The sequence below is a fragment of the Podarcis melisellensis genome (assembly GCF_964234715.1).
Source record: "Podarcis melisellensis genome assembly, chromosome: 5".
In the NCBI taxonomy this organism is placed as follows: Eukaryota; Metazoa; Chordata; class Lepidosauria; order Squamata; family Lacertidae; genus Podarcis; species Podarcis melisellensis.
Genome location: NC_138537.1, coordinates 39122733 through 39136378, shown reverse-complemented (window position 1 = coordinate 39136378; position 13646 = coordinate 39122733). Strand labels below are relative to the sequence as shown.

Here is a 13646-nt window from a genome sequence, read left to right as displayed (position 1 = left end):
CTGTCAATATCAGGGGAAGAGGTCATTCCTATCAAAGTAACTGTTCACCATCTGGATCCAGCAAACATGCATTTTATTTGGGATTGCTACATGTCATTGTTTTATGTTGCTTTTTTAAATGTTTAATAGGCTTTTACATTTTTTGAATTCCTTTCAGTAAGATGCTGGTTCCTTATGCATGAAAAACAGAATAAAACTGAGAGATAAGAACTAAATTATTAGAAGACTTAAAAGTGAACTTATGGTAGTGGGGCCAAGACTATTTTCTCTTTGAAAGGGTTTAGATTAATCTCCAGCAACCTAAGTGTATACTTGAAGACAAAAAAATACTGACCCTCAGGTCAGTTTCTCCACCATGCCCAGGATCTAGTCAGTTTCTTCAACTGGATCTCAGCCTCTGGAATGGACAGAACACCTCTTTCACTTTTGTACCCTGCTTTCAGGATACTATAGTTTGGACTTCTATAGTTTGGACTATAGTTTGGGTGGCGCTGTGGTCTAAACCACAGAGCCTCTTGGGCTTGCTGGTCAGAAGGTCAGCGGTTCGAATCCCACAACGGAGCGGTCCCTGCTCCTGACAACCTAGCAGTTTGAAAGCATGTCAAAATGCAAGTAGATAAATTGGTACCGCTACGGCGGGAAGGTAAACGGCGTTTCCGTGCGCTGCTCTGGTTTGCCAGAAGTGGCTTAGTCGTGCTGGCCACATGGCCCGGAAGCTGTACGCCGGCTCCCTCGGCCAGTAAAGCGAGATGAGCGCCACAACCCCAGAGTCATCTGCGGCTGGACTTACCTGTCAGGGGTCCTTTACCTTTGCCTTTTATATGTGTTCAGTCGAGTTGGAATAAATATAATGGCTCGAGCAGCCTGAGGTGTAAGTGGTGGACCAGAAATTTTTGGGGTCATTTCAAGTTCCTAAGATTCTTCATATAAAAATGTTTTCCTTAATAAAATGATCATTGGGTCTTGAACTATCATGCATATTCACAAAGCTTAGCTCATCTGTAAGTTTCGCAAAGCTGAGGAGAAACAGCTTGGATGTCTGTAAGAGGTAAATGGGGGGAATACACCAGAGAAGGTGTAGTATGGATCAGAATAGAACGAACAGTGTTTTTTTTCTTTAAAAATTGTTTAGGGGTACTCTCATTTTGACTCAAGAAAATCACCATTTTATAGTTCAAAGAGGGAAAAATAAATACACTAATTGGATAAAAGTACAAAGATTCACAAAATGTTTAGGGGTATGTGTACCCCTGCGTACCCCCCAGAAAAAAAACACTGAGAATGAGTATGAACAGCTTTGCGACATGAATCAAACTTTGTTTTTTAACTCTGTCCTACATTACAGCACTCCCCAAGCATTCAAAGCATTTCACCACCCCAAATCATGAAGACATTTACACAATTGTGACTCCTAGTTTCTCAGCAACTATAAACAAAGCATTTAAAGTAAAAAGCAATAATTTTCACTCTGTGTGTCAACTTGTAGTTTTATGACCCCGAACATCATGACATTTAGAAGAATTTGAGATGAAGCTATTTATCCTTAGAATAGTTGTCTAAGAGACTAAGTGTATAGCTGAGTTTGACTGCCTTTCCTAAGACTGTAATCTTTCCTTCAAGTCAGGAAAAAAACCATATCAATAGGGCCAAGTCATTTTAAATATGTTCTCCAGTAAAAGGTCATTTTTTATTTACAGTGTTTTCTATTTGTACATATTTATAGCAACATCAAAAAAGTATTCACAATGCTTCACTGAGTGCAAAATGCCACTTCATTATCACCTACCATCCTAATATTTCACCCACCTTTCCCCAACATTACCCAGATTGTCTTAGCATAGTTTATATCCTTCTCGCACATATCGGGCCACACTATTAAAAAGCAACCTTCAAGTGTGAAGATGAAAATTTGCACATCTCAGCTGTATTCAACACAGTTTTAGGCATATCTATATTTCAAAGTAAATGGATATGCATATGAGTGATGGAGGCATGACAGCAATATCGGAAGTGCAGGTGTAATAATAATCCAGAGTGCAAAAGCAGCAGCCAGGCTAAGGGAGCCTTCCCTTCTTCCCACCCCTTTATTTCTAAGGAGTGGCTTTGGACAAACCCGACAAGGAAGTGATTTTTCTCAGTATTATTAAGGCTACAATCACGTTAATGACTTAAATAAGGCTTTATTTCTGAGGTACTAGTTGGCAGGTAGGCACACACCGTGCAGACCTGCAGAAGTCCAACCCCAACAAGCTTGTAGCAATGACACTGAGAAATGGCATCACTTACTACTATCCCTGAAATCACTATTACTTGCCTTTCAGAGTAAAGCAATACATTAAAGACTTATATAAAAATTCTGGTGTTGTTTTGTAGCCTCCTTTCAGTTTATTAACCTTCCCAGCCAGAAGCCCTAACTCTAACCTTTGCTTTGACTATAAATGCGATGTGCCTAGTTATTAATTATAAATAAAAGTTTGGGATGACCAAAGCTGGTGAGTGAAATGAGATTAGCCTCTGACTGGTTCCCTTGTCCCTTGACATGAACAACTTTGGACTGAGCCCACAGAAAACTTACTGGTGAACCAAGAGGCCTGAAAAAGATAGTAAGCATTTTTGCAGAATTGAAAACATCCTACTAATCATTTTGTACTTTTGCTGGAGGAAGCGTTTTGTCCCATCATCATGCACTTCTGGAAAAATAAAAAAGTAAAAAGATTTGGTGTCTGTTTTTCACCCAGATCTTCTGTGGGGTTGTCCTCTCACGTTCATCACTGCACGGTTTCAAACAGCAGCCGCCAGTTGTTGTTTTTTACTTTAATCAATCTATCATCACAGCTTCAAGTCATCTAAAAACAACGCAGAGCTTTTTTAACAAGTGTAATTTCTCTGAGGCAGCAATGGCACTGGCACGGGGACTGTATTTTTCTTGCTGGGTAACCCAGCAGGTATGATTTCCACAAATTCAACCTTGGTATCAAGTGTACTTAAGGCTCCACCTTGGGTTCTCTGAATTTTGCTTTCCCAAGTCCAGGGAGCTGGCGCTAGTAACACACGGCAGTAGGAGGCTAGCGTTAGTCACATTACATGTGCTACCAGTCATCTAGATGTCACTTCATTTTGTTTCAAAAGAGGAAGTACAGGTACATTAAGCTGAGGTTTAACAAATGCATATATTTTACTTAAAAACATTCATCTGATCAAAATAAACTTCATGGGACAAAACTTTTTAAATAACATTTCAATTCAAATCGTATATAATTCTTTAAAGTTTTCATACAGCAAAGAATGGTTAACCCTTGAAAATCTGTAGAAAAAACACAAAAAGGAAAACAAAAGCTCTGAGGTATCACACCCACCCAGACACAGCCACAACTGGCTGTGGTATAAGCAGAAAATTGTAGGCCCAAAGGAAAAAAAGATGACTGATTGTTCTAGTAGAGTTCAGGTAGCTCAGGAAAATAATCCCAGAAGAGTCCTCTGAGTAAAGGAACTACCTCAAAAAAGTCCTCAAGTGCATTGGAGACCTGATCACTTAAACTGCTCCTGCCAAGCAGCTCCCTGCACCTGAGAGAAATGCAGCCCAAGGTGCCTTGTGCAAAAGATAAGGAATTAGGTGCGGCTATTTCCTGTAATTCCTTATTATATAGCTTTGAGAGTTGTACGGACAGTTCGACTTGTCTTTGATCATGCAAGGTACTGCTGGAGTGCTGTCTTTGCCCTGTAAGGAAAAACACTGTCAGCTACTGGGATGACAAAAGTATACTTATAAAATACAGGATCTTTAACAGTGTCGCTATGCAAATAGCCAACTGGAGTGGTGGAAAACTGAGTCAATGAAGTTTCTCACAAAATTTATCAACATTTCTTCTGAAGTTCTCTAATGGCCTGTCCAAAAAATTATTTGTTTCCTTAAAAGTTTGTTTTGGATTGAAATCAACAACTATAAACCAAGAATCCCAACAGTATTTCAAGCAAGTGACTGCTTTAGGAATCCAACAATACTTCAGTTAAATATGATAAATAGAGGAATAATAGAAAGGGATACTTCCAATAAAGCAGGCTTTTAGATCGCCCTTTAATAATCTGCACTACCCATTTGCAGTTTGTGGAGGCATAAAGACATGGAAGACAGAAAGGTATATAAATTTCAGCCTTTGTTTGAAAGAGGAAAAGCCCAAACTCCCATGGAGAACTTGTCCTTGTAGGGTATGAAATCAAAGTTAAATCTTCTGTGATATTTCGGACCTGTTGATTAAACTATTTTTGAAAGACAAGGGGCAACTCTAAGGTTTGCAGGAAAGTAAACAGTAACAATATCCCATTTACAAGAAGTGCATTTTCACTAATAGCTCTGCACAGTCAAGTCCAAGTATCTAATATTATCTGCATAAGACCACTGCAATGAGTTTTAAAAGTTACCAAGCTCCATAGAATTTGGTTTTGGAATAGTTTTATACTTACTTATCACAAAGATTTGGATCTGCTGACTGACTCAATTTGTGTAGAATATCTACTATTCCAATATCTCTGAGTTTATCCTGACGGTCTTGGGAACCTAAGACAAAAACACTGCATATTGTTAATGATATGTTCCATGCAGTTTGTCAAGAACAACTAAAAAGTTGCAAGGAATGCAATACAATCCTATGCAAAGAATTCTTACAGCCAGAATACCACTTAGCTCCAGGTCCCACGTGCACACACAAAAATGCAGTATCTTATCCCATGTGTTCACTATGTGAATGAGGGTTAGGAGATGAGGACCTTCTTTAATGTCACCATCAAGTAGGCAAATCAGTACCAGAATGCAGGGCCTTCTAGTGGCAGCCCCTTATTTCTGAAACTCCCTTCCAAAGGAGATAAACCAGATTTGTGTCACTGGGCCAACTAAGAGAATTGTACATTTTGCAGTTGCAGTTTACTGACTTTGAGAATTATAAACTTACAATATTATTAATTTCCATACACACTTGACAGTTGATTACAGTAAATGAAATAAGTGATCAACAGCTTCTTGGAGGAAGGTGTAATATAAAAAATTTAAGAAATAGAAATGCATTTTACTCTTCCAATAAACAATAGCTATTCCATGCTTCTAATTTAGGTATTTTTTTCTAATCTCCAGTATTTGGCATATATGATCATTGCTGTTGTAATAATGAAGGATAATTCTTGATAATTCCTATTTAACAAAAAAATTTCAAGCCAATAATACTACAATATCCAAATTCAACTATACAATAATTCTGTAGAAAGCATTTCCTATATTTAACTAATGTGTCTTATATGTGACTTAATGTGAACAATCCTAGCACAGATGTGGATCTCAATATTGTGTTGTATCTAACCCTGCATGAGTGAAGTTCCATTAATGCAAAAGGACCTTCCCTTCCCTTCCTCTCCTCCTCGCTCTGCAGCACTGAGAAGAGGAAAGGGAAGTCTGCTCTGTGCACAACCGCAGCACTGGATACAATGCAATGGAACTACTTAGTGCTGCATATTCCTGTGAGCAGATTTATATCAGAAAGTATTTTGCTGCTGCAAATCAGCCTCTGCTTGTATGCAGCATTTAGTAGCCCTGATGAAAATCTTAACATGAATGGCTGCTTTTGCAACACTTCCATTTTCTGAAGACAGTGCAAATATGACTCCAGACTCAACATCTTGATTTCTTCACCTCAAGATGTTTCATGTTTCAGTCATAATTTAGCTACTGGCATTTCCACATTACTTTAATTTCCCCCCAGTCAGTATGTCTTCATAACTTCCTTTGGTATCGAGGGAAGGTGAATATGGTTGTTCAGTTTACCTTTCTTTTAATCTACTCATCCCCGTACTGATATGAAAATTAATTCCACATGCTAAACAGCCTATCTTTGTTTCTTCTTACATAGGCTAAATTGAGGGCACCCCCCTGTGAAATTAAGAGTCTTTCAATGGGTTTCCCTACACCCCTGGAAGTAATATACAAGGTTTGAAAAACATTTTAGGGACAACACAGGTAAGTATATTTTACCTTCTTCTTCATTCCATATAAGATTAGATACACAAAACATGGCAGCCAGCTGAAGTTTAGCATTCGAATGACTCTAAATATGAACAGAAAGGGGTTTAGATATTAGAATTAAATGTTTAAAAATGTGTTGTTTCTCTCAAAATTACCACCCTTCAAGCAATCAGAAACAACATTCACAGCGTGAGGAGGGTACTACTGCCCTTCAAGAGGAGGGAAAACATTACTAAGAGGGTGCATCTTGTGCTCTGGAAAATTCTGCAGACAGCTGTTAAGTTCCTATTGTGCAACTAAATGAGAGCCACAAAGAAAATCAGTATTTCACTCTGAACTATTAAAAAGGTAGAAAACCCACCTTTTTAACTGAACATATGAAGCTGTCTTGTAGTATGTCAGACCCAGCTACCTGAATCACTATTTGAACTAGCAGCAGCTATCCAGTCTCAGATAGTGCTCTCAAGTCCTATCAGAGAGCCTTTTAAATGGGAGATGCCATTATGTTAGATCACATACAGAAGGTAACACTGAGTTGTGGCACCTACGCAAAGGATTTTGTATATGGCAGAAATGCCTGTTCAATGAAATTACATACCATGTAATATTTTATTTTTTGCAAGATGTCATCATTTGTCATAATAAGTTCTTTAGCTGTTGTTCCATCTGCTATGTTGGCAAGTATACATAACGTCTGGAAGGGGAAAGGGGAGGACAGAAATAAAAGGCATTGAAAAAGCAGTCAATTGTAAAGGTATAATGACAGTTTCAATAATTACTTAACTGAGGCCACACAGTGTACCTAAAAGTAACTTAGTGTGAGATCTTGTCCTGGGGCGAGCACACTATTTTACACCTCCTCTAGACACCCCTTGCCAGCCCCCACAATGGGTTCAGGACGAAAAGGGAGAGAGGGAACTTGCTCCCTGTCCCATTTGCTCCTTGCAACTATCATCAGGGCTTGCCTTAGGCCTCCCTCCTTCCTCACATCTCTCCCTACAGCTCTATAATTCACTGCAGGGTTTTGTTATTTTTACTAGGTTTATTAGCACACTGCTTTCTTTATTAACTTCCTGCGCCAGCGAGCTAAGAGCGTCAACCTGCTTATTTCCTTTTGCTGTCTCAACATTTCCCTGGCAATATGTATGTCAGTTTCAGAAAGTTTGCCTGTGGGATATTTTTTTTCTTAAGAAGGATTTTTTTTCTTAAGAAGGATGAGGAACTCTTCAGAACTCTTCAGAAGGTGAACAAATCTTCACCTTCAAGGTCCGCATGTCAGGAAGTTACCAATAAGATTTGTGCAAACATCCTTAGAATGCTCACCAAATCCAGGTTTTCTAGACATAATATTTCTTTGTTCAACAAAGGTATACACCATCCTGCCTGTTATGTTATATATGTATGATCAATACAAACAATGCATACCTGTTCTTTGACTTCTACATTGTGCTCTCCTTCCAAAATGAGGGTCACTGCTTGCATGATTTGCTTCCCATGAGTACTTATTATCTGATCTATGTGCTGCCAAGTTTCAAAATATAGCATTAGCAAATAACCAGTTTTTTAAAAGTCAGACAAGTTACTTTTTTTTTACAAAAAACAAAACAAAACCGCCATAACAGAGTTCTTATTGCACATGCACTTGAGGCTGGGCTTCCCTCGTGCTTGATCTGGAGGCTGCAGTTAGTGTATTTGGCAAGGATTGTCATAAGGAAATGTTAATAATGCTGGAAAACCACATCCCTCTACCGTCAAACAAATCCTACAAAGTACATTTAACAAATCAAAGGAATTAGAAACTTCTCCTAGAAATTGGATGAATTTAAAAGTGGGATCATTACACAGAACTGCTTTCTAGAAGCCGATGAGTTTTTTTAGGTTAAAGGAGATGACTTTAAAAGGTATATATAAAGGTGGTACACAAAAAAAAATTATTCAGCAGACCCACTGAAATGATCATGACTAAGTAACAGCCATTAATTTCAACAAGTCTACTCTGAGTAAAGTTTAGTTGAATGCCACCCTTAAAGTCTAAGTAGCACTTCATTTAAAGAATAAAATTTCTCACAATCGAATTAGTCAGATCTGGAGGTATTGGGTGGCATTCTAAGTATAGCCAAGGAGATAAATTCCTCAAGGCAAGCATTTCTGTTTTCCTGATAGAGCAGCCTCCTCTCTTCTTCCCCCACCCTCCAAGAACCAGGGGGTGGGGAGCAGGTGGAACCGAGGGAGGAAAAGCCCTGCTGTGCTAGTAGGACTCATTGTGCTTGCTCCTGCTAACACAAGAATTTGGTTGAATCCAGCTCATTGCTTATAAAGTTTTAAAACTAATCTGGATAATTTCATAAAGAGTAGCCTGTGGCAACTTTTATTCCCATACCTAAGAAGAATTTTTCTGTTTAACTACTGTACGTTTAAGATCCCTCTCAAGACCAATGTTCCATGAAGGATCCAAGTGAGCAATAATCATGTGTAATTTGGTGTGTCGATTAAGATCATATACCAGTTCAACAACAATGTGTACTACTTTTCAGCATTCTACCAATATTTCCACAGTCTCTACCATGGATCTGTAACAAGTCAAAGATTAACTTCCTTTAAAGATAGATATTTGTATTTACAGCCTGATTCACGAAATACTGCATCTCGCAAGAATGATCCCTCTGTTTATGACTTTCAGCTGAGAAAGCTTTTACTCCACAAGGCTCAGAGGATGTGGTACTAGGGATTTAGGAAACACTTTGCTCTAGTCATTGCCATAGCTTTCTTTATATTGTAGGTTGATCAAGAACTATTCTCAAGCTGTGATGAAGGTGAGTGCTGTGACCTCACTCCAGTGCCAGGTGTATGTAACCATACAAGTGATATCAATTTAAAGGAACTGTCCACTTAATACTTTTTTTAAAAAAAATCAAAATGCTGTTTCATTATTTTACTTACTGGGCGAGTAGACAAAAGATTTCTAAGTAGTCCCAATGTCTTCATTAGTACATTTACATCAGAATCAGAGAGTAACTGGAATAATTGCTCTGTACTCAAGCCTCGTAAGATGTCTGCTTTGATCTTCTGTTCTGCTTGAAATGCCATATTCTAAAGACGATAGATAAAAAATAATCATCCCATTTTTTTCCACAAAAGGACACAATTTCATTACAAAGACTGTTGCAATCTGCTACATACATAGAAACAATTATAATGCACAAGGAACAGCAAGCAAGTTTCTCCATATCCTTGAAAACATCCTAGGGCTCAACAAGACTTTTAGTTTAAGATTTTCCCACTGATCCCATTTTCAATATAATTGTGGTGTCATCTTGGGGAAAGGAAACAGGGTGCAGCCATAGCTATCGGATTAACATTAATTCTTACCATTAAAGCCCAAACTCCATTCACCCTCAAGGCAAGATTGTCGCTCTGGGTTAAACTACAGAGAAGTTCTATGGCTCCTGATTCTAAAATAGGCTATCAGGACAAAAACAAAACAAACAAAACCACAATCATTTTTTTATAACTCAGTTATAAATTTGCCATACATGCATATACAATTATGCTACTTTCAGGTGCCAATCCATAAAATGCACACTGGTTTTTAAGTTGTTTACTTGCAGTTTGAAGATTTATCACACAGCTTAGAAATGCAGTGGTACCTCAGGTTAAGAACTTAAATTTGTTCTGGAGGTCCGTTCTTAACCTGAAATTGTTCTTAACCTGACGTACCACTTTAGCTAATGGAGCCTCCTGCTGCCGCCGTGCGATTTCTGTTCTCATCCTGAAGCAAAGTTCTTAACACAAGGTACTATTTCTGGGTTAGCAGGGTCTATAACCTGAAGCATCTGTAACCCGAGGTACCACTATGGAGTGATAACCAACTAAGTTGTGCTAAGAGTAGATCAATTGAAATAAATTTAAGTGACTTTAAGTTAATTTATTTTGATGGGCCTGTGAAGAGTATGGCTAATGATGGGTATCACTCATGATATAAATGTAGCTGAAGCAGGTGGGTAGACTACCAGAGAACTGTTAGGATTCTTGCTTCGTGTTTGCAGTCATGGGTTTGTTTTATCACATGACGGTGTATGTTTTCATTCCACAGCGTGGGAAGTGACGGAGACAGGATGTTTGGTTTACTGTGTTTCCATGATGTGGGACTATTGTTCTTTGTTCTCTCTCTTTGCTGTCTGATGAGAAAGAGAAAGGAGCTAAGTCAGAATGCTCCAAGTGTATTATATGTAAATAAAGTAATTAGCCAAAATGCTGTGCTGCTGAGTTTGTTACGCAGACTGCTAATACTCTGCTGGTTCCAAAGAATGCCGATGCCTCCTGACATCCGTCGCTGTGATGTTCGGTCTGGAGAAAGCTTTTGAAGCTCCTGAACGACCGACCAGGAGGGAGAGAAAGTGCCAGTCGGGCACGTGTCTCTGCCAGGGTCCTACATGCGAGCAGTGCCATATCATCCATTAAATTATATTTAGCAGCATTATTCCAAGTGCTGAACAGCCTGCTAAATCAGGGCTTTGAGAAAAAAATACTTCTACAGTTGGAAATCAAAACTGGAAAGGACCACAAAGACTTCAAATCCCAAGAAAGAACTCTATCCACATCAGTCCAGTGCCTGTTGATTCAGGACACACTTTTCATGTCATAAAAAGAACATAACACCAATATACTTTTCTGGTTAGAAAACCCAAACCTCTTTGCTTGGAGAAAATTCCAAGAGAAGATTGCATAGAGTGGAAGATGCTACCACTAAGATTTCATCTGGAGCATTCTGTAAAACCTAAGGAGAGATGGAAGGAAAACAACACTATTATTATAGTGCAGAGTCTAGACCTGGTTGTGGGCTGCACCTCACCTGAAGCTGAAGATGGGGGACTTGCAAGTGCATAGTTCCACTGTCCAAAATACAGGTAAGTTATCTGTTTTGGATAGGGCTGCACCTCACCTGAATATTCAGGTATGTTAGTCTGGGAATACTGTACTCCTTGATCTATTATTGTCATTGGAGGCTCAAATAGCCTCAGTGACCAGGATGTCTTTTTACTAGCTTTGGCTGATGCATTAGTTATGACCATTTCTGGACAGGGATAGCTTGGCAGCAGCAGTCCATGCACTAGTAACCATGTGTTCTATGTGGGCCTGCCCTTACATTTGGTCTGAAAACTGCAGCTACCACAGAACGTGGCAGTGCCCTTGTGGCCAGGCCAGGGATGACTTCCATCAACAAATTAATATCAGTTAAAAGACCTGAACTTGCTGCTAGCATGTTACTAGGTCAAATTTAAAGTTTTACTGCTAGTGTATAAAGCTTTAAACAACTTAGGACCAGCATTATCTGAGAGATCATTCCCACCCACCCCCGCAATATACCTACCCTTCACTGTGGTCATGCATTGGAGCCCTCCTTGTGGTGACACACGCACTGGAGGCTTTTTCCATGATGGCAGTGTAGAAAAGCACTGTTTTATGGACCCCACTGCCAATTTGAGGTACACAGGCTCTGACATTATCCAGATTTAATCCAATGCAGAAAAGCTATTTCTATAGGCTTTCTCAGAAGGATGCTTTGATTTGCAGGCAGTCTCTGACTACTTTTTTAGAACTGTTTTACCTGGTTTTATATATTGCATTTTTATTGTTTTATAAGGTAAAGGTAATGGGACCCCTGACCATTAGGTCCAGTCGTGACCGACTCTGGGGTTGCAGCGCTCATCTCGCTTTATTGGCCAAGGGAGCCGGCGTACAGCTTCTGGGTCATGTGGCCAGCATGACTAAGCTGCTTCTGGCACACGGAAACGCCATTTACCTTCCCGCCGGAGCGGTACCTATTTATCTACTTGCACTCTGACGTGCTTTCGAACTGCTAGGTTGGCAGGAGCAGGGACCGAGCAATGGGAGCTCACCCCGTTGCAGGGATTCAAACTGTCAACTTTTATTTCATAATATCCTAGTAAAGTACACTCCTGATTGTTCAGTGGCAATCAAGGCTTGCTGTCAGTGTCAATCAGTTGACAGTGAGCCCTTCTGAAGCTGTCAACTTATATAATAAAGAATAAACACAATTATTTTTCAAGCATACACATACCTTCATTAAAGGTTTCCATACAGCATGGTCTTGGAAACTAGTTCGGAGCTGCTGCACAGATCGTGACAAACTGTGCAAACATCTGCAAAAGAAAAAATGTAGTATTAATTACAAGGAAGCTTTTTCCAAGGTTCAGAGGATCCCTGTTCAATGGGGTGAGGACAGAGACAACTTTTACCAGCAGTAACTCAGTTTTCAGAAGCCATTGCCACCCCATTTTCAGGAATTCCCCCTTCCTTTCACCCACTACAGCCAGGTCCCTCAACCCTTAAGAAAGGCTTTTTGAGTGGCAGACAGAGAGAAGAAAGGGCAAGAAAGTCCACTTCTTCCTAGAAAGTCCACTTCTTCCATACTACTTCAACAAGTTTAGTGCTGAAGCCAACCAACTTCCAAGATAATTTTCATTCCTCAGATAACCTTATGAGAAATGTTTACAGAAAAGGTAATAACGCAAAAATTACTGAGAATTATCTTAACATTAATTAATCTTGCTTTTCAAGCCATAGATATTGTGGATTTGTTTTAAGTGTTTTAAAATCAATGTATTTTCTAGCTAATGAAGTGAAAAATAGCACGGCAAAGCACCCTGGATGTAAGTCTACTCACATAAGGTAACTTCATACCTGACTGCAGCTAAGCGCACCTTGATGCTAGATTCAGACAAGCCATTCACAATCCGATCCATCATATTTTCAGTTTCAATTATCTGAGGGAAAAGTTATGAAATCAAATCAGTTAGCTGGAACATGTGGCAGTAGAATAATTCAATCTCCAAAACAGAACATGGCATCTAGTACATTTAGCTCAATATTCTAAACTCTACAGAGAACATATAAAAATGTTAACTGGAAAAAAAATGTTATTTCCCCAAAATAGAAATTTCTGATGGAAATGTTACACACCTGTACTATGACACTTAGTGATGCAGATTTACATTTTAATATGTATAATATTTTCACAATATTTTTGGAATATTTTCAGCCATCACTTTTTTTTAAAATAATATTTTCTATTAAGTTTACATTTTACCATAATCACAATCCATTAAATAATCCCATCACCAAAAACATTGCTCAAACTGAGCTTTGATTTCCCTCCATCCCACTCTCTGGCTTTCATAAATATTCACTTACATCTTAGCATTTCTATAACCACCTATTTACCTTCTTTTTATCTTAATAAAATTTACCTTATTAATTGTAAACCAGCTCCCATTATTAACATTACAAAATATTTTAACTCAAACCTACAAACGTTTTCAGATGTTTACAATGTTCTTTCATATATTGTATAAATTTACTCCAGTCCTTTCAGCCATCGCCTTTTCATATGAAAAACTTCATGTTGCAAATAGCACATTTGGACACAGGCTGCGACCATTTTGCATAGGCGTTCCATTCTTGGCTTCCATGAGCATCAGTGGAGCAGACATAAGTCCACCTTGCCCTGTTCCGCCCTCTTCCATGTCCAAAAGGATCCACAGGCTTGTGGTCAGGCATCAATTTGACGTGTGTAAAAAGGTCACCACTTATACTATGTTTTCTTTGTGGCAAAGAA

General features: G+C 38.9%; 1 protein-coding gene across 3 annotated transcripts in view; it reads right to left on the bottom strand.

Annotated features, from left to right (window-relative positions):
• Positions 1-1651: 1651 nt before the first annotated feature.
• ARMC8 (armadillo repeat containing 8) overlaps positions 1652-13646 on the bottom strand; it is a 54508-nt gene continuing 42513 nt past the window's right edge. For all 3 annotated transcript variants that reach the window (XM_081912444.1, XM_081912442.1, XM_081912443.1), the window contains 10 exons: positions 12713-12795; positions 12090-12171; positions 10698-10784; positions 9377-9469; positions 8948-9097; positions 7433-7528; positions 6606-6701; positions 6017-6089; positions 4462-4555; positions 1652-3718 (listed from right to left, as the gene is read on the bottom strand). In XM_081912444.1, coding sequence (XP_081768570.1) covers positions 3685-3718; positions 4462-4555; positions 6017-6089; positions 6606-6701; positions 7433-7528; positions 8948-9097; positions 9377-9469; positions 10698-10784; positions 12090-12171; positions 12713-12795 — 888 coding nt within the window. In that variant the 3' untranslated portion in view covers positions 1652-3684. The remainder of the gene's footprint in view (positions 3719-4461; positions 4556-6016; positions 6090-6605; positions 6702-7432; positions 7529-8947; positions 9098-9376; positions 9470-10697; positions 10785-12089; positions 12172-12712; positions 12796-13646) is intronic.